Source organism: Culex pipiens, chromosome 2, assembly GCF_016801865.2.
Source record: "Culex pipiens pallens isolate TS chromosome 2, TS_CPP_V2, whole genome shotgun sequence".
NCBI lineage: Eukaryota > Metazoa > Arthropoda > Insecta > Diptera > Culicidae > Culex > Culex pipiens.
In genome coordinates, this window is record NC_068938.1 from 5,011,115 (window position 1) to 5,026,719 (window position 15,605).

A 15,605-nucleotide genomic window follows, 5' to 3' on the forward strand; every position below is an offset into this window, starting at 1 on the left:
TCGCACAAACCCCAGACACAAAATCCACTCCAATTCCCGATAATCCCAACCCGACTGCCTCCTTCTAATCTCCGCCAGGAGATTTACGACCTCTTCGATCCGCGTCCCGATTGACAAGCTTCCAGCCAATTATTTGCTCTCGAGCGTGCGTGCCTTTTCTTCATTTTTATCGAAGAAAACCAGTTCCGCGAGCTGCCGGTCTTGCTGGCAGATGTCACTCTCGTGTCGATCCCAGTCTCTGTAACGGTTCGGTTGCGGTTTCGAAAACCGGGCGATCGTGACGTCCGGCAGTAAGCCCAATTACCATAAAGTTTGCCGCGCGCTGTTGATCCAGATCTTGAACTCGACCTTGCGCGGCTACCGCGACGAATTGAATTTATTAAATTTATTTTAATTTATTCCGCTTGGGAGTTGGGAGGTTGGGATCGCCAAGAAGGTCTCTGCAGAACATGTGTGTGAATCTCGCGCTACAAAGAGTTGGCTGTTCTCGGCGCGCATCTTGCAGGAATGCTGCACTGCGCTACTGATGATGATAAACAGCATTTTTCACTCGAAAAGAGCTGAGATATGTTGGTCGGACTGCGTTTAATAACCCGGGATGAGAGTAGCAAAAGAAGGGGAAACAAAGATCGAGATAATTGGTATGCTTTTAGTGATGGGGGAAAAAGAGGAAATATTATTAGCAATTATTGTACACTCTTCTGAGCGATTCATCCATATGTCCGACGGTACAGACTTAAGAACATTATCTCAACAAGTCTATTACGGCTTGCGAGTGGGGCAGATTTCGTCCAATTTCGCGGCCAAATCACCACACCACCCACAAACAATCAAATCACGCGGAAATGGAATTACATCACGAGGTTCCCGATAACGCCCCAGACGCCAAACCCTATGATTTCCCCTTAACTAACCCTTAGCGGTTGGCCCAACAAACCTATCTAAACGATAAATCTCGCGCTCACCCAACTCCGCGGAGGTACAAATCGAAGAAAAGTCGGTCGTTTGTGGCAATTTACATAATTTGCTCAACTCTCTCGGAGCGATCGAGATCGCAGCCGGCCGGGCCCCAATTGTTTGTCGCTCACATGTGTGGATCGTAGACGGCGGCGATCGGGTCGAAACAGTCAATTAGAGGAGACGTGTCGGGTGACACAACAACAAACCAGAAGCGTCGTCGTGGTTTGCGGTTAGGTCATCGCGCGGTGGCAGTGAACTGCGAAGGATTCCACGGGAGTCTGGTTCGATGTGGTTACAGACGGATTTTGAGGCGTTTTGTAGACACCCGGGGGTATCCAAGAACTTAATGAGATAATTTTAGGGAGGTTCCCTAACGCAACTCCAAGCAAGACTTATTTCAGGATATCGTGGAGATTTTCCCTTGTCCTGTTGAAAAGTCCCGTCTTCCGAATCCCCTATCCTTGTCCCTGGTAACTTTTTAGTTTGACACCCCTTTTACACAGAGTTCACACACCCTACCAAACGTTTGTTTTGATACTGTGAGTGAGCATCGTGTAAAATGTGACAGTTCGTAACTTTTTAGTTTGACTTTGTCAAACCAACGGGGTGCAACATAAAAAATGTCAAACGAAAAAGTGACCAACCACCGGGTGTTGAGTGTATTCCCAATTATCAATTCCTGTAGTAGATCATGTACATGGCATTTGTTTATTCTAACAAACCTGGCAACGCTGTTTAAGTATACTTAAAGTTCTTGTTGTACATCTATGCCATTTATCAATAGTTAACTCACCTGACAAGATAAGAAAAAAAAATTGCTTAATTTTCATGTATTTTTCACAGTTGAAAGGAATAAACAAGTACACATTAGTGATTAGTTGATTTTTATTCAGGAACAGATTTAAAATGCAAATAACAAGAATCATTATATCATAGTGAACAAATCCTTCAGCACCAAATAGTACGAGTACGACATTTGCACCGCACTGCCGAATGTTGCAGTGTCTTGCGAACCTTCGTGGTGAACGGACACTAGAGCTGCGGTATTTTTTACTACCTAAGCTCAGAGTTATTTCAAAACAAAATTCACAGTCTTTTTAAAGACTACCTGAGTTATTTTCCAAAATTCTAAACAGTCTTTTCAAGACTAACCCCGCCTGAAATTTTGTTGTATTTTACAAACGAAGCCATCTTTTTAAGAGAACTTTGCTTGCAAAATGCGTCAAAACAAAGGTAAACGCAAATCTTCTGAAGATTTGGTCGTTACGTCGGTGAAGCGTTTGAACGCTAAACCGGCTAACGGAAACAGAAAAAGAAAACAGCCTCTTCTGAGGTCTGATTCTGATTCTGAATGTGAGGTCAATCCTCCAATTCCATTGACAAACAGTTTCGGTGTTTTATCCGAAACTGATGACAAGGAACCTTCTCCTCGTACTGAGCCTTCTGCCGTCGAGAAACGAGTAAAGGCTCCGCCAATTGTTGTGACTTCCGTCTCTGATTTGGCCAGCTTTCGAACGCAACTGAAGAATTGCAAGGAAACTTGCAATTTGAAGGTTTCGTTCCAGCTTGGTCGAAGAGGAGAATGTCGCTTGTTGACGGAATCTTTACAAGATCACCAAACTTTTGTTGGTTATTTGAAAAACCACAAACACAATTTCTACACGTATGAGACCAAGAATGCTCGGCCATTCAAGGCGGTCTTGAAAGGTCTCTCCAACGACTTGTCGGTGGATGAGATCAAAAACGAACTTAAGGTGTTGCTTGGCTTTGCCCCATCCCAAGTAATACCAATGAAGAAAAAATCAAACGGGAATATTTCTCGCTTTGGTTTGACTTCACAATTTTATCTGATTCATTTCAACAGAAATGAAATCAACAATTTGAAACTTTTGGACAAAGTTCAGTTTTTGTTCCATGTACGGGTAAAGTGGGAGCATTTTAAGAAACATGGCGGTAATGGCCAGAATCTAACCCAGTGCCGGCGTTGCCAGGCATTCGGTCACGGTACTGATCATTGCGCCATGGTTCCAAAATGCATGGTTTGCGGGGATTCTTCTCACGACAAGGACAATTGTCCCGTGAAAGAAGTCACCCAATTTAAATGTGCAAATCGTGGTGGAAATCACAAATCAAATTTCTGGGATTGCCCCATCAGAAAAAAGGTTTTGGATTCTCGTGCTAAGCATCAGCCGAAATCCAAACCGAAATTTTCTCAAAGTCAGGTTGTACCTGCATCTTTAAATCAAACGTTCGTGCTGTCTCACTCGAACAATTCTAGAAATACCCCTACCGTGGAAAAGTTAGGTAACAACAATGGCATTTCTTATGCTAACGTCGTTTCGGGTTCATCCACGAATTTTAAATCCTCTACCAATCTTTCTGAAATTGGGCAGGTACCTCAAATCTCATTTGAAAATTTTTCTGCTGGCAACGCTTTGGGATCTTCTGATCTCGGCGATGTTACGTTTGAAAAAATGACTTTTTTGCAAAACTCACTGTTTGGTTTGATTCAAACAATGAGTAATGCTACATCCATGATGGAAGCAATCCAGATTGGATTAAAATTTGCGAATGATGTTGTTCTTACCCTGAAGTTTAATCATGGATCTAAGTAATTCCATCAATATTATGAATTTTAATGCTCGCTCTTTAAAAGCGAAAGAAAATGAATTTTTCAACTTTTTACGAGTTCATAACGTGCATGTTGCTGTTATAACCGAAACATTTTTAAAAACTGGCACTTATTTGAAAAGTGATCCAGATTATAAAGTTATAACTAATAACCGAATGAATCGAAATGGCGGTGGAGTTGCAATAGTTATCCACCGTAGTATGACTTATAGCACGTTACGTGACTTTAAGTTAAAAGTTATTGAAAGTTTGGGCATTGAACTTGAAACTTCTTTTGAGAAAATTATGATTGCAGCTGCATATTTGCCTTTCCAATGTACTGGGGAAAATAAAAATTATTTCAAAGGGGATTTGAATAAACTTACTCGGCATAGATCCCGATTTTTGATCATCGGTGATTTTAATGCCAAACACCAATCTTGGAATAATTCAAAAGTAAATTCCAATGGTAAAATTCTGTTCAGAGATTGCACTTCTGGTCTTTATTCGGTTTTATACCCGAATGGGCCAACTTGCTTTTCTTCTGTTAGAAATCCATCAACAATTGATTTGGTGTTGACAAATCAAAGTCAGTATTGTGGTCCTTTAGTGACTCATGCTGATTTTGATTCTGATCATCTTCCAGTAACTTTTTCACTTTCTCATGAAGCAGTTACCAGACCCAATAGTTCTGTGTTTAATTACCACAAAGCTAATTGGGACAGGTATCAGCATCATATTGAGAATAATTTAAATCATGATTTTGTTTTAGAAACCAAAGCTGATATTGATTCAGCCTTGGAATCTTTAACTAATGCAATTTTGGATGCTAGGAATATTGCTATTCCTAAAGTCCAAGTCAAATTTGATTCTCCCATTATTGATGACGATCTTCAGCTTCTGATTCGTCTGAAAAATGTTCGCCGAAGACAGTATCAACGTTCTCGTGATCCTGCACTGAAGCGAATTCAAAAGGATTTGCAAAAGGTTATTGACCACAGATTCACTCTCCTGCGAAATGAAAAGTTCGCAAGAGATGTCGAACAAATTAAACCTTATTCCAAACCTTTTTGGAAACTTTCAAAGGTTCTTAAGAAACCTCAAAAACCCATCCCTTCTTTAAAAGATGGTGATAATATTCTATTAACTAATGGGGAAAAAGCTCAAAAACTTGCTCAGCAGTTTGAGAGTGCTCATAATTTCAACTTGAATGTTTTGAGTCCTATTGAAAATCAAATTTCAATAGAATTTCAGAATATTGTTGAACAAGAATTTTCATCAGATGAAGTTTTTAATACGGAACTGAATGAAATAAAATCTATTATCAAAAAATTTAAAAATATGAAAGCCCCTGGTGAGGATGGCATTTTTTACATTTTAATTAAAAAATTACCAGAAGCAACTTTAAGTAGCTTGGTCAAAATTTTCAACAAATGTTTTGATTTGGCATATTTTCCCAGTAGTTGGAAAAATGCCAAAGTAATTCCGATTTTGAAACCGGATAAAAATCCTGCTGAAGCCTCAAGCTATCGGCCCATTAGTTTGCTTTCATCTATTAGTAAATTATTCGAAAGAATAATTCTTAATAGAATGATGACGCACTTTAATGAAAATTCAATTTTCGCTGATGAGCAGTTTGGATTTCGCCTTGGGCATTCAACTACTCATCAGTTGTTGAGAGTTTCAAATTTAATTCGGAGCAACAAATCTGAGGGCTATTCTACTGGCGCTGCTCTTCTAGACATAGAAAAAGCATTTGACAGTGTTTGGCATAAAGGTTTGATTGCAAAATTGAAAAGGTTTAATTTTCCGATTTATATCGTGAAAATTATTCAAAATTATTTGACGGATCGTACTCTGCAGGTATGTTATCAGAATAGCAAATCTGATCAACTACCTGTACGTGCTGGCGTCCCTCAAGGAAGCATTTTGGGTCCAATTTTATACAATATTTTTACTTCTGACTTGCCTGATTTGCCCCCAGGATGTCAGAAATCACTTTTTGCTGATGACACAAGCATCTCCGCCAAAGGCAGAAGCCTTCGTGTCATCACAAGAAGATTACAAAAAAGCTTGGATATTTTCAATTCTTATTTGAAAGAATGGAAAATTACTCCAAATGCTGCAAAAACTCAACTTATTATTTTCCCTCACAAACCAAGGGCTGATTTTCTTAAACCAAAAAGTCATCACATTATAAAGATGAATGAGGTAAATTTAAAGTGGGAGGATCAAGTGAAATATCTTGGACTTGGTTTTGACAAAAACCTTACTTACAAGGATCACATTGAAAGTATCCAGGTTAAATGTAACAAATATATTAAATGTTTGTATCCACTTATAAACAGGAATTCTAGACTTTGTCTCAAGAATAAACTGTTAATTTATAAACAAATTTTCAGACCTGCCATGCTTTATGCTGTGCCGATCTAGACAAGCTGTTGCTTAACCAGCAAGAAAAAACTTCAGAGGATTCAGAACAAAATTCTGAAAATGATTCTGAAACTTCCTCCCTGGTTCAGCACCAGTGAACTTCATCAATTAGCCGAAGTTGACACTTTGGATGTTATGTCCAATAAGATAATTGATGCATTTCGACAAAAATCATTGCAGTCTTCAGCTGCATTGATCCGCTCTTTATATAGTTTATAAGTTAGTTTTAAGGTATCCCTTTTCCCTTTTGTACATGTAGGACCTCCTACATTTGAAATCACTGAATAGCGAAAGCTACAATATTTCATGAATAAATGAAAGTTGCTAGTATTTAAAATTGAGGTGAAAAGTCATCGTTTGTGATTGGACACTCAATAATATTTTAACTGAATGAATGTACATGGAAAAGAAATTTGAATAAATATAAAAAAAAAAAAAAAGAAACTGCCGAATGTTGCCAACTGCACGACGAAAAACTTGGCCCCCGTAATCTCAGTAGGCCGCTGGACGCGTTGCAACATCAGCCGATAGTACCGCTGCAACTCAACCGAGTGCTCGAACCACGGTAGATCGTAGATGGCCGCGCCAACCTCGTCGGCCTGCTCCGTTAGCTTCGATCCCAGGTACGAATAGCCAAACGTTTCCAGCACAGTCAGCCCAAATAGCACCATCACGTTAACCAGGTTGAAGCCAATGTTCTGCAAAATAAGTCAAAGTCTACTTGATTTCAAAATTCTTTCTACTTTTGTTCCCGTTCTCACATGGGACAGGTAAAACAAAGTAAGGCAGAAATACAGGATGCAGGTTAGGAACGCCAAGGCCAGCGGAAGGTGGCAAATCTGCTCGACCAGGGTGGAGCAGCGGTAGGCCAAGCGGTGCAGCTCGACGATGTCCACCAGCTCGGATTGGGTCACTTCTTTTGATTCGGCCATCTTGCGGATCCGAAGCTCCACCAAGCGGTAAGTAGACGAACTGTACTGGATCATGAGGAGGAGGGCGGACACTTTGACCAGCAGGAAATAGCCACAAACGGAGTACGCAAACAGCGAACAGAGCACAAAAATGTGATAGTGCAGGAAGTTTGTGCGGACCTGAAGACCGTAGAATCTGCGAACAAAAATTCTATTAAAAGTAAACTACTCAGGAATTCCTCAAGTATACTCTTGTTCCATGGGTAGTTCGAAGATCAGCGGTTCCGATTGATTCCCGGAGTGCGTCCAATACCGAAAGTGACTTGCGGCAAGCGACGGAACGCAGAAAATAGACGGACCAAAGCAGCAATAGATGACGAAACCTTTGAGAAATTTGTTGATGGATAAATTTTGACGAAGTAGCAGATCGTAGCAGTCATCAGAGTGCGGACCGTTCATAGCTGGAATCAGAATTGATATTTTCCGTAGGGGTAAGTCATGTAGTCTTTCAATACTCTACAAAACTTACCCCTGTGAAATATCTCCCTTAATCCGTCAATCAACTGCTCGAAAGCGGTCCTTTTCAAAGCAAAAATCGCCGTCGCTCCGTACAAATTTCCCTCGAAGAACAACTCACCGATTCCCTTGGCGATTTCATCGAACCGGTTGCTCCCAATTCCGAGCACGGCCTTCGGGAACAGAATGATCATCGTTCCCCAGCCAAACGCCGCCAGGAATCGAAAAATCTGAACCGGCGATCCCCAAAGACCGGTAAACTCCATCGCCCGCAGGATGAACGGCATCACCTCGAGTTCCGACGGAAGTCGGTGACGGTTTGGAGGGGTGAACATTCTGCTGTGATTTAATGCGAAGAACTAGTCCGGAATCGTTGCTTGCGAGCTATTTAAAGTATTTTCATTTGATTGGTTGTTCTACAAATAAGCTTAATTACGTAGTCTGTAAACATTGCTAGTACGAAGAGACTCGATCTGATTTATTTAGTATTTCCTATGCACAAGTCCAATACTAAACAATTGATAAAGGAACTGATCGTCCTTGAGAATCAAGTAGTATGAGTAAGATAAGTTGACAACCTTGAAAAAATACAACATTAAATTTTCATCAACATTCAGCAACCGCAGCAACCCGTTATCCGAAGAGACTCGATCTGATTTATTCAGTATGTCCTATGCACAAGTCCAATACTAAACAATTTATATAGAAAATTTTTCAATGTTCAGCTATCGGTTCTTAGTAAAAACTTCAAAGCTTTTTAAGAGCGTCCTTGAGAACCAAGTAGTATGAATAGGATGAGTTGACAACCTTGAAAAAATACAACATATTAAACTTTCATCAACATTTCTTCAAACAGCAAACTTCTCAGCTCCACGGCAAAAAAAAACCTTATTCCAGTTATCCGAGTAGGCCGCTGAATGCTTTGCAACATCAGCCGATAGTATCGCTTATCGTAGATGGCCTTGCCCACGCCGTTCGCTTCCTCCATCAGCTGTGATCCCAGGTAGGAGTAGCCAAACGTTTCGATCAACGACAGCCAGAAAAGGACCATCACGTTGAACAGACTGCGAAGGGCAGTGGTTACTTGGATTGTTTGAATTTTGTGTAAATTTCTATTACCGTCGAGACGTAGACCATCGTCAGGCACCAAAACAGAACACAGGTGAGGAATTGTATGGCCAGTGGGAGGTGGCAGATGCTTTCAACCAGGCTGGTGACACTGAAAGTTAGGAATCTTCTAGAAATTGAAGTTAAAAGCTACAATTGAACTCACTTGTACGTGAGTCTGTGCAGCTCAACGACCTCGGCCAGGTCGGACACCTCCACGGCGGAGCTTTGATCTTTAGCGTCGGAGAATCGCGTCAATTTTCGAATCCTCATCGCAACCAATCGGTACGTCAGCGCGCTGTACCGGATCATGAGGAACATCGCGAAGGCCTTGATGATTAGAAAGTACGAGCAAACGCAGTAGGCCGACACCGAGAGCGCCACAAAGGCGTGGTAATGGACGAAATTTGAGCGAATTTGCAGGCCGTAAAATCTGCAACGAAACACACATTGTTGCAAGCTTTCCATGACCTCCGGAAGATCTTACTCTTGCTCCATGGGTAACTCGAAACTCAACGGTTCTGAGTTGTTTTTTCTTGAGGAAAAATACTGCAAGTAACTGCTGGTCACCGGAGGAACGCAGAACACAAAAGGACCAAGCATATGCAGTAAACAATGTAAAACTTGACGAATTTTTCCATTTTCAAGTTTTGCTCGCAAATGTAATCCTAGCAGTCCGTGCATCGATTGCTGATTGTCACTGAAAAAAATCGCAACATCAATTCCAACTCTTTTCCCAAAACAGTTCCAACTCACCTCGATGAAAAATCTCCCTCAACCCGTCAATCGCCCGCTCAAACTTCCCTCGATTCGCCACACAAATCACCAACGACACAAAAATGGTAAACTCAAAGATAAACTCCGCCACCCCTTTGGAAACCTTGTCAAAGTCCCGACTTCCCATCCCGAGCACTGCTTTGGGGAACAGAATCACGGCGGTTCCCCAGCCGAAAGCGGCTAAAAAACGCCAAAACTGATCCGGCGGTCCCCACAGCCCAACCAGTTCCATCAGCCGGAGGTTTATTGGCACTACGGCCAGCTCGGGCGGCAGAAAGTGACACCGGCGAAAGGTAACCGGACTCGGTGACATCGCGACTGGATGTGAACATATTGGCGGGATTTTATTGCGTTGACATAGTGCTGATGATGCGCAATCATGAATAAATTACGATACAAATTGAGTGTATCAATAACAAATAGCTTCCAGGATATAGCACGAAATTACACGCTGAATTATACTTGGGTTGGATTAAATCGACTGAATCATCCATAAATATTGGAGAGCCGCGAAAATTTCCAACACTGGTGTTCAAAAATCGATCATTTCAATCCTAATTTCGATGGAAATCGAATTTGAAATAAAAAAATGTCTATCAATTGTAAACGTACCAATTTAAACTATTTTTTCTCCGTGTAGACTCATCAGAACTTGGAAGATCGATGAAAACTTTTCAAAAGTTTTATCAATTCAAAGAAACTTTAATTAAATTTTATAGCAAAATATTTAAATAATAAACTTGCTATTAACAACTCCTAACACTACACGACTTACCCCTACGAGAAATAAATATTTCACTATTTTAATTTTTTAGTACCAACACTCACCACCTGACACCGATGGCGCTCGCTCTACAAGGGGGAGTTATTGATGGTTGTCCTTTAGGGTAACAATATTGTAACTGGGAGTGAACCTGGTTGCACTTTCGTATATATATTCTAAGTGTTGACGATTAGCAATCATGAGTTAATTTCGTTGCTAAATGATTATATCAATAACAAATTACTTTCAGAAAACGGCTTGAAATTGCACGTTAAATTATACTTCAAATTAGAAATTCTATATTTATGTATCAGATTCGGTACGAATCATCAATTGAAATAGGATTATAAATTTAAAAAAAATAACAGCAGCGAATTTTGCAATCACAGGAAATAAGATTTGAACAATTTAATGGCAAATCAATAATTGTAAATGGTAAATTTTACAAAAAAATAATTCACAACAAACTATTGCTTGCCTCAAGCAAATGCTTGAAGATCCTGTTCGAAATTCTCAATTTTTATTGAGATAGTGCATGCTTCAATCGTTATAAATAGAAAAAAAAAACTTTTTTTTTTCAATTAAAATTTGCGATATTTAATTTGGTGAAAGATTTAGAATTTCATTTAACGATTTTATGGAATGGATCTTAAATTCAATTTAAAAATTAAATGCATTGATTTACCAAGAAACGAATGCAGGGATTTTTTTTCGAGGGGGTAAGACATGTAGTTTTTCTTGATATCAGTAATAATTAAAATTTTAGATGTAGTAGTTCAAATTTAGTTCCAACACGGAAAACAGAACTGCATTCATGAAATTGTTAAAATGACATGGCACTACATGACTTACCCCTAAAAAAATACCCCGTTGAAGTCGTTTATTTGTGGTAAATCGATAATTCCACAATTTAAACTTACAACTTTTTTGCAAAGAACCATCAAATTCGAAGGGCAATTACAAATATTTTTGTTAATATTTTCTTCGATGAAAAATTTAAGAACATTTCGGGCTTTTCTAGTGTCAGCTCTAAATCAATATCCATTCAATATGAATGCAACAAAAACTTTATAGATAATCAGTAAGTAAATGGCTAATGGATGGTAGTTGATCGTTTGAATTGATAATGAAGTGGATGACCCTTTATGGTTGTAAGTTATAAACAAGAAATTATATTGATCAGATAAAAAGTTGAGTAATTTAAATACTCAGCAACGTTTGAAAGCTAACCAGACTTAAAATTTTGAAATCGAAAGAAATGCTCAAATGATTCTTATCAATCAGTCGATTTTTTTCCACAAAGGCTATCCAATTTCAAATTGGGTATAATTTCATTCGTTACGGTCGAAATTTACCCTGCCGTTTTACGGTTGATTCTTAATTTCTTCAGCATTCCTGCCAGTAGCTCGATCTCGTAACTCAAAAAGCTCGTCGAAACGAAAGAATCACAAAAAGAGAGAGTCAGCAGATATGGAACTCGCGATGAAAAGAATGTACGCGCGCGTACTTGGTACCGTTACGATAATTTAGGGGGAAGCAGACTCGCGCGATCTTTTTTCGCAAACCCGAAAAAACTCCGCAACTCTTCCCCCTTCAGGGTGAACGCGATCGAAAGAAGTTGCATTTCGAGTTCGAGAAATTGAGCGAATCGGGAAGCTTTTCAGTTTGCAAAACAGCTGTCAGATCGTGCCACCAATTAATCGGTCCCCAAATTTCCCCAAAAAAAACGAATACTTTGCCATGATCTTCGATTCGTTTCGATCCTCCCGGAAGGGTCACGAGATCGTGTGAGATGCAAATTGAGACAGATTGTGCAGAAACACGCGCGGAGAGAGATTCCGAGGGGAAACTTCATCATCATCATCATCATCATATCAGGGAGAGCAGGCCTGGGAAAAAGACCTTTGCCGACGCTGTAGTTTAATACACGTTTCTGGACCTGCAATTTGGACGGCCCGATCGAGAAGGCATTCGCGCGAGTTGGCCATGCCAATTTTCACTTTCTTGAGAGAGGCGATTCTTGGGATGTTTTTTTTTGTGAGGGGAAGACTCGTGTGGGAAGGGATCGAAGGAGGCTTGGAGCGTTCGTTAAAAAAATCGGGAAAAATTGGTATTTTTTGGATAATTTGTTTTTTGAATAGGAATTTTTGTTATCGTAAAATTTTAGAAAAAATGAAAATTTTCAACAAACTTCAAATGTTTCAGCTAGTTTGAAAAGACTCCGGGCAGAAAAAAAACAAGCTGAGAAAGGGAAAACCAATCCGATTACTCAGCGGTCAACAAGCGAAACTTTTCCTTTTTCCAATGAAAACACATCAATAATGCCCCGAAGGTGTGTGCTGCAATGAAGAAAATAAAGCGAAAAAAAAAACCAAGCCGCCCGTCCGTCTTCATTAGGGCTCGTAAATCAAACGACACGGGTTTTCTCACACCTATTGGCCACTTTCCGTTGGCATTTGAAGGTTGTCGAACGGGTTCGATTTTCTAGCCTTAAAGGCTAGAAAATTTCTTGGAAATTTTGCTTATTCTGCAGCATTGCGGTAGAGAGTCAGATTGTCAATCAGAGGGTCTGGGTTCAAATCTCACCATCTGAAGTTTTTTTTCTTGAATTTTAAAGATATGACTTTTCCGGTCTTTGTCAGCTCCAAACCCTTCAACATATCCGCTGTTTTTACCAAAGACAAACAACACAACGTGTGATGGCACAGCGAAATAAATCATTTTACTCCATGTGTTTGCACACTCACCTCAACGGTTATATGTTCAACTGTTCAGGGCGTGAAAGGCGAAGGATTGCAACAAAGTCACTTTAGCTTTATCGAAAAAAGCTAGACGATGACGACGCCTTTGACTGCATCATCGTTACATAAAGAAGTGCAACGGTGAGGATCGGCAAAAGAGTAAATATATATGAAAGAAAATTGAACCAATTCATAATGGATTTCACGTTCGAGCTGACTTTGACTAAGCTGTGTTAAATGGCGTCGAGGATGACGATCGGAATGAGTAATCAAGCCGTTATGAAGAACTTGATAACGGAGTGGGTTGAATTTTGTTGTAAATTGTTGACTGTGATAAATTTAGTTTTGAATTGCTTTGCAAATAAGGAATCATAAGGTTCAACAAAGAACAACGAAGTAATTATAAACAAAAAAAAATATTTTTAAAAATTGTTGGAGCCAAAAAACTTAACAAAAAAATTTAAAAATAATTAAGCATAATCAAAGATGAATAACAATCTTAATTTGATATCCTGATCAAATTCATCACATTGAACCTCATTCATGAAAACAAAACTTGTTCAACATGTTGAACATTCTAAACTGGGAAAAATGATCAAAAATTAAAAATATTCCCAGCATGTTCAACATTTTGACATGTTGATCATGTTAAATGTTTCAAAATATCGAACATGTTGACATGTTGAAATGTGGACATGTTGAACATGTTAACATGTTCAACATGTCAAATCGTTTAACGTGTTCACATGTGTTAACATGTTGAACATGTTGACATGTTTAATATTTGATATTAAATATTTTGCATAACATGCCGAACATGTATGAACATGAACATGTAAAACATGTTGACTGTGCCAAAAAGTTAACATGTAAAAAATGTTGTCATATTTGATATTTTGACATGAAGAACACGTTGAACATTTTAAACTTGTTGATATGTTAAACATGTTGACATGCCAAACATGTTCACATGTTAAACATGTTGAATATGTTGAACATGTTGAACATGTTGAACATGTTCAACATTTGAAACATTTTGAACATGTAAAACATGTGAAACATTTTAAACATGTGAAACATGTTGAACATGCGAAACATGTTGAACATGCTGAACATGTTGAACATGTTGACATGTTAAACACGTTGACTTGTTGAAAATGCTTAACATGCTCAACATGTTGACATGTTTAGCATGCTGAACATTTTAAACATGTTGTCATGTTGAACATGTTGTACATGTTGAACATGTTGAACATGTTGAAAATGTTCACATGTTTAAAACGTGATTTTTTGGTTTTTATGTTACAGACATTTTTTTTTATTTTTACATTTTAAAACTAAAATAACTGCTAAAAAATCCTTTCCCAAATCAATCACGAATCCCACCTCATCATTCGCCGTCGGACATAACCATGAAATTAAAGTTGATTGTCAGACAATCTTGCGGAAAACGAATGACATCCGTTACTGAGGCGAAATCGAGCTGCGGCCACGAGCGTCGTCTAAATATATATAAAGAGTCGTCGAGTACAAAACGCACGAAGGACACGGCAGACGAACTGCTGCTGCTGCTGGAAACTCCACTTTTAATTGAAGACAAACAAGAGTCACTTTGGTAATGGTGAAGCTAAATGCCATATGAGAAGTAGGTTGGTCCAAAATAACAACAAATTTTATTTTTTCATGAAAATTTTAAGATATCATAAAAATCTCGTTAAAACTATATTTTTTAAAATATTACAAAGAAATCTTAAAAATCTGGTATTTTAAAATTGTTGGACCAGCCTACCAATCGCAAATCGCCTCAGTGGCTTATAAATAAACGTGAAAAAGGCTGACTAAACCAAAAGCGAAAAACGCAACGCAACGCGACTTATTTCTGCGTTTCGCGCTTCATTCGAGCAATGCAATGTTTTATGGATGAGCCTCCCTCTTGTATACACAACTACATCTGCCAATCTGCTTGAAACATATGTTTCGGGCTGGAATTTCACAAACTAAAATAAATAAAAAAAAAAAGTTAGTTTAGCTTGGCTGAATCAAACTTCCTCTCGTTTTTTTGTAGAAATAGATGCAATGACGAGTTTGATTGAAGTCACTGCAGCTTGCAGCTAAGATGACCGCCTGTCATCATGGCATCCTGAGTTCGAGGCCAGACTGTGACCGTCATGTTTCGAGCTAATTTTAGCTTCGCGAGCCAATTTTGATCAAGTTTCGGCAAATAACTCGTAAATCAATGATCGAACCCGCGAAAGACCTTGGAATAGCGAAAATAACCAAAAAACTTATTAGCATTATCTCGTTTCCCATCACATTTCTACCTTTTTTCAACGCGGAAAATTCCAGCGAAAAGGGTTAGATCGATCTAATTTGATTCCTGGGAACAATTTTGAAGATTTCTACCGCATTTATCGACTCAGCATCAAGGCATGCTAGATTTATCTAGAAGTAACCTTCCACTTCTTTTTGTGCTTCGAGCCTCAAGTGTGCCCATCGCACACCTGAATTTTAGTCAGGGGTTCGGACTTCAAGGTGAAAGAGGTAGTTTTCGACAAACCGCGCAGCAATTGTATTCAAAAATAGGGGTTCTCAATTCATTAAGAAGTAGTGGCAACATCATTCGGAAGTGAACAAACGAGCATAAATTATGCGTGACGCAATTCTTTTGACTTCATCACCAATTAACAAAAACTAACCGAAAAAAAATTCAAGCAAGCAAATCGTGTGTAATTGAAGCGTAAAATATGGCTTTTTCTACTTTTCTTCCCAACTAATTGGTATGCACCG

General features: G+C 39.0%; 2 protein-coding genes, 1 long non-coding RNA gene and 1 pseudogene across 4 annotated transcripts in view; all 4 read right to left on the reverse strand.

Annotated features, from left to right (window-relative positions):
• The window catches only part of LOC120417443 (klarsicht protein), a 327,954-nt gene that overhangs the window by 201,038 nt on the left and 111,311 nt on the right, over window positions 1-15,605 (reverse strand). The gene's annotated exons all lie outside the window — the stretch shown is intronic.
• Window positions 1-15,605, reverse strand: part of LOC128093094 (uncharacterized) — a 71,134-nt gene that overhangs the window by 50,048 nt on the left and 5,481 nt on the right. The gene's annotated exons all lie outside the window — the stretch shown is intronic.
• On the reverse strand, window positions 50-7,945 carry LOC120417483 (uncharacterized). The gene is made up of 5 exons (XM_039579562.1): window positions 7,444-7,945; window positions 7,165-7,375; window positions 6,765-7,110; window positions 6,457-6,701; window positions 50-1,955 (listed from the first exon to the last, which is right to left on the reverse strand). The coding sequence occupies exons 1-5, from the start codon at window positions 7,763-7,765 to the stop codon at window positions 1,886-1,888; spliced, it is 1,194 nt and encodes a 397-aa protein (XP_039435496.1). The 5' UTR covers window positions 7,766-7,945; the 3' UTR covers window positions 50-1,885.
• On the reverse strand, window positions 8,143-9,857 carry LOC120417501 (uncharacterized; annotated as a pseudogene).

Bases quoted from the DNA above. Each gene is read 5' to 3' on its own strand.
- LOC120417483 (XM_039579562.1), bottom strand. From the start codon at position 7,765: ATGTTCACCCCTCCAAACCGTCACCGACTTCCGTCGGAACTCGAGGTG. The intron at 7,111-7,164 runs GTATACTTGAGG...TTTTGTTCGCAG, and splicing joins GAACTACCCATGGAACAAGA to ATTCTACGGTCTTCAGGTCC. The intron at 1,956-6,456 runs ATTCGGCAGTTT...AGACACTGCAAC, and splicing joins TTCGTCGTGCAGTTGGCAAC to ATTCGGCAGTGCGGTGCAAA.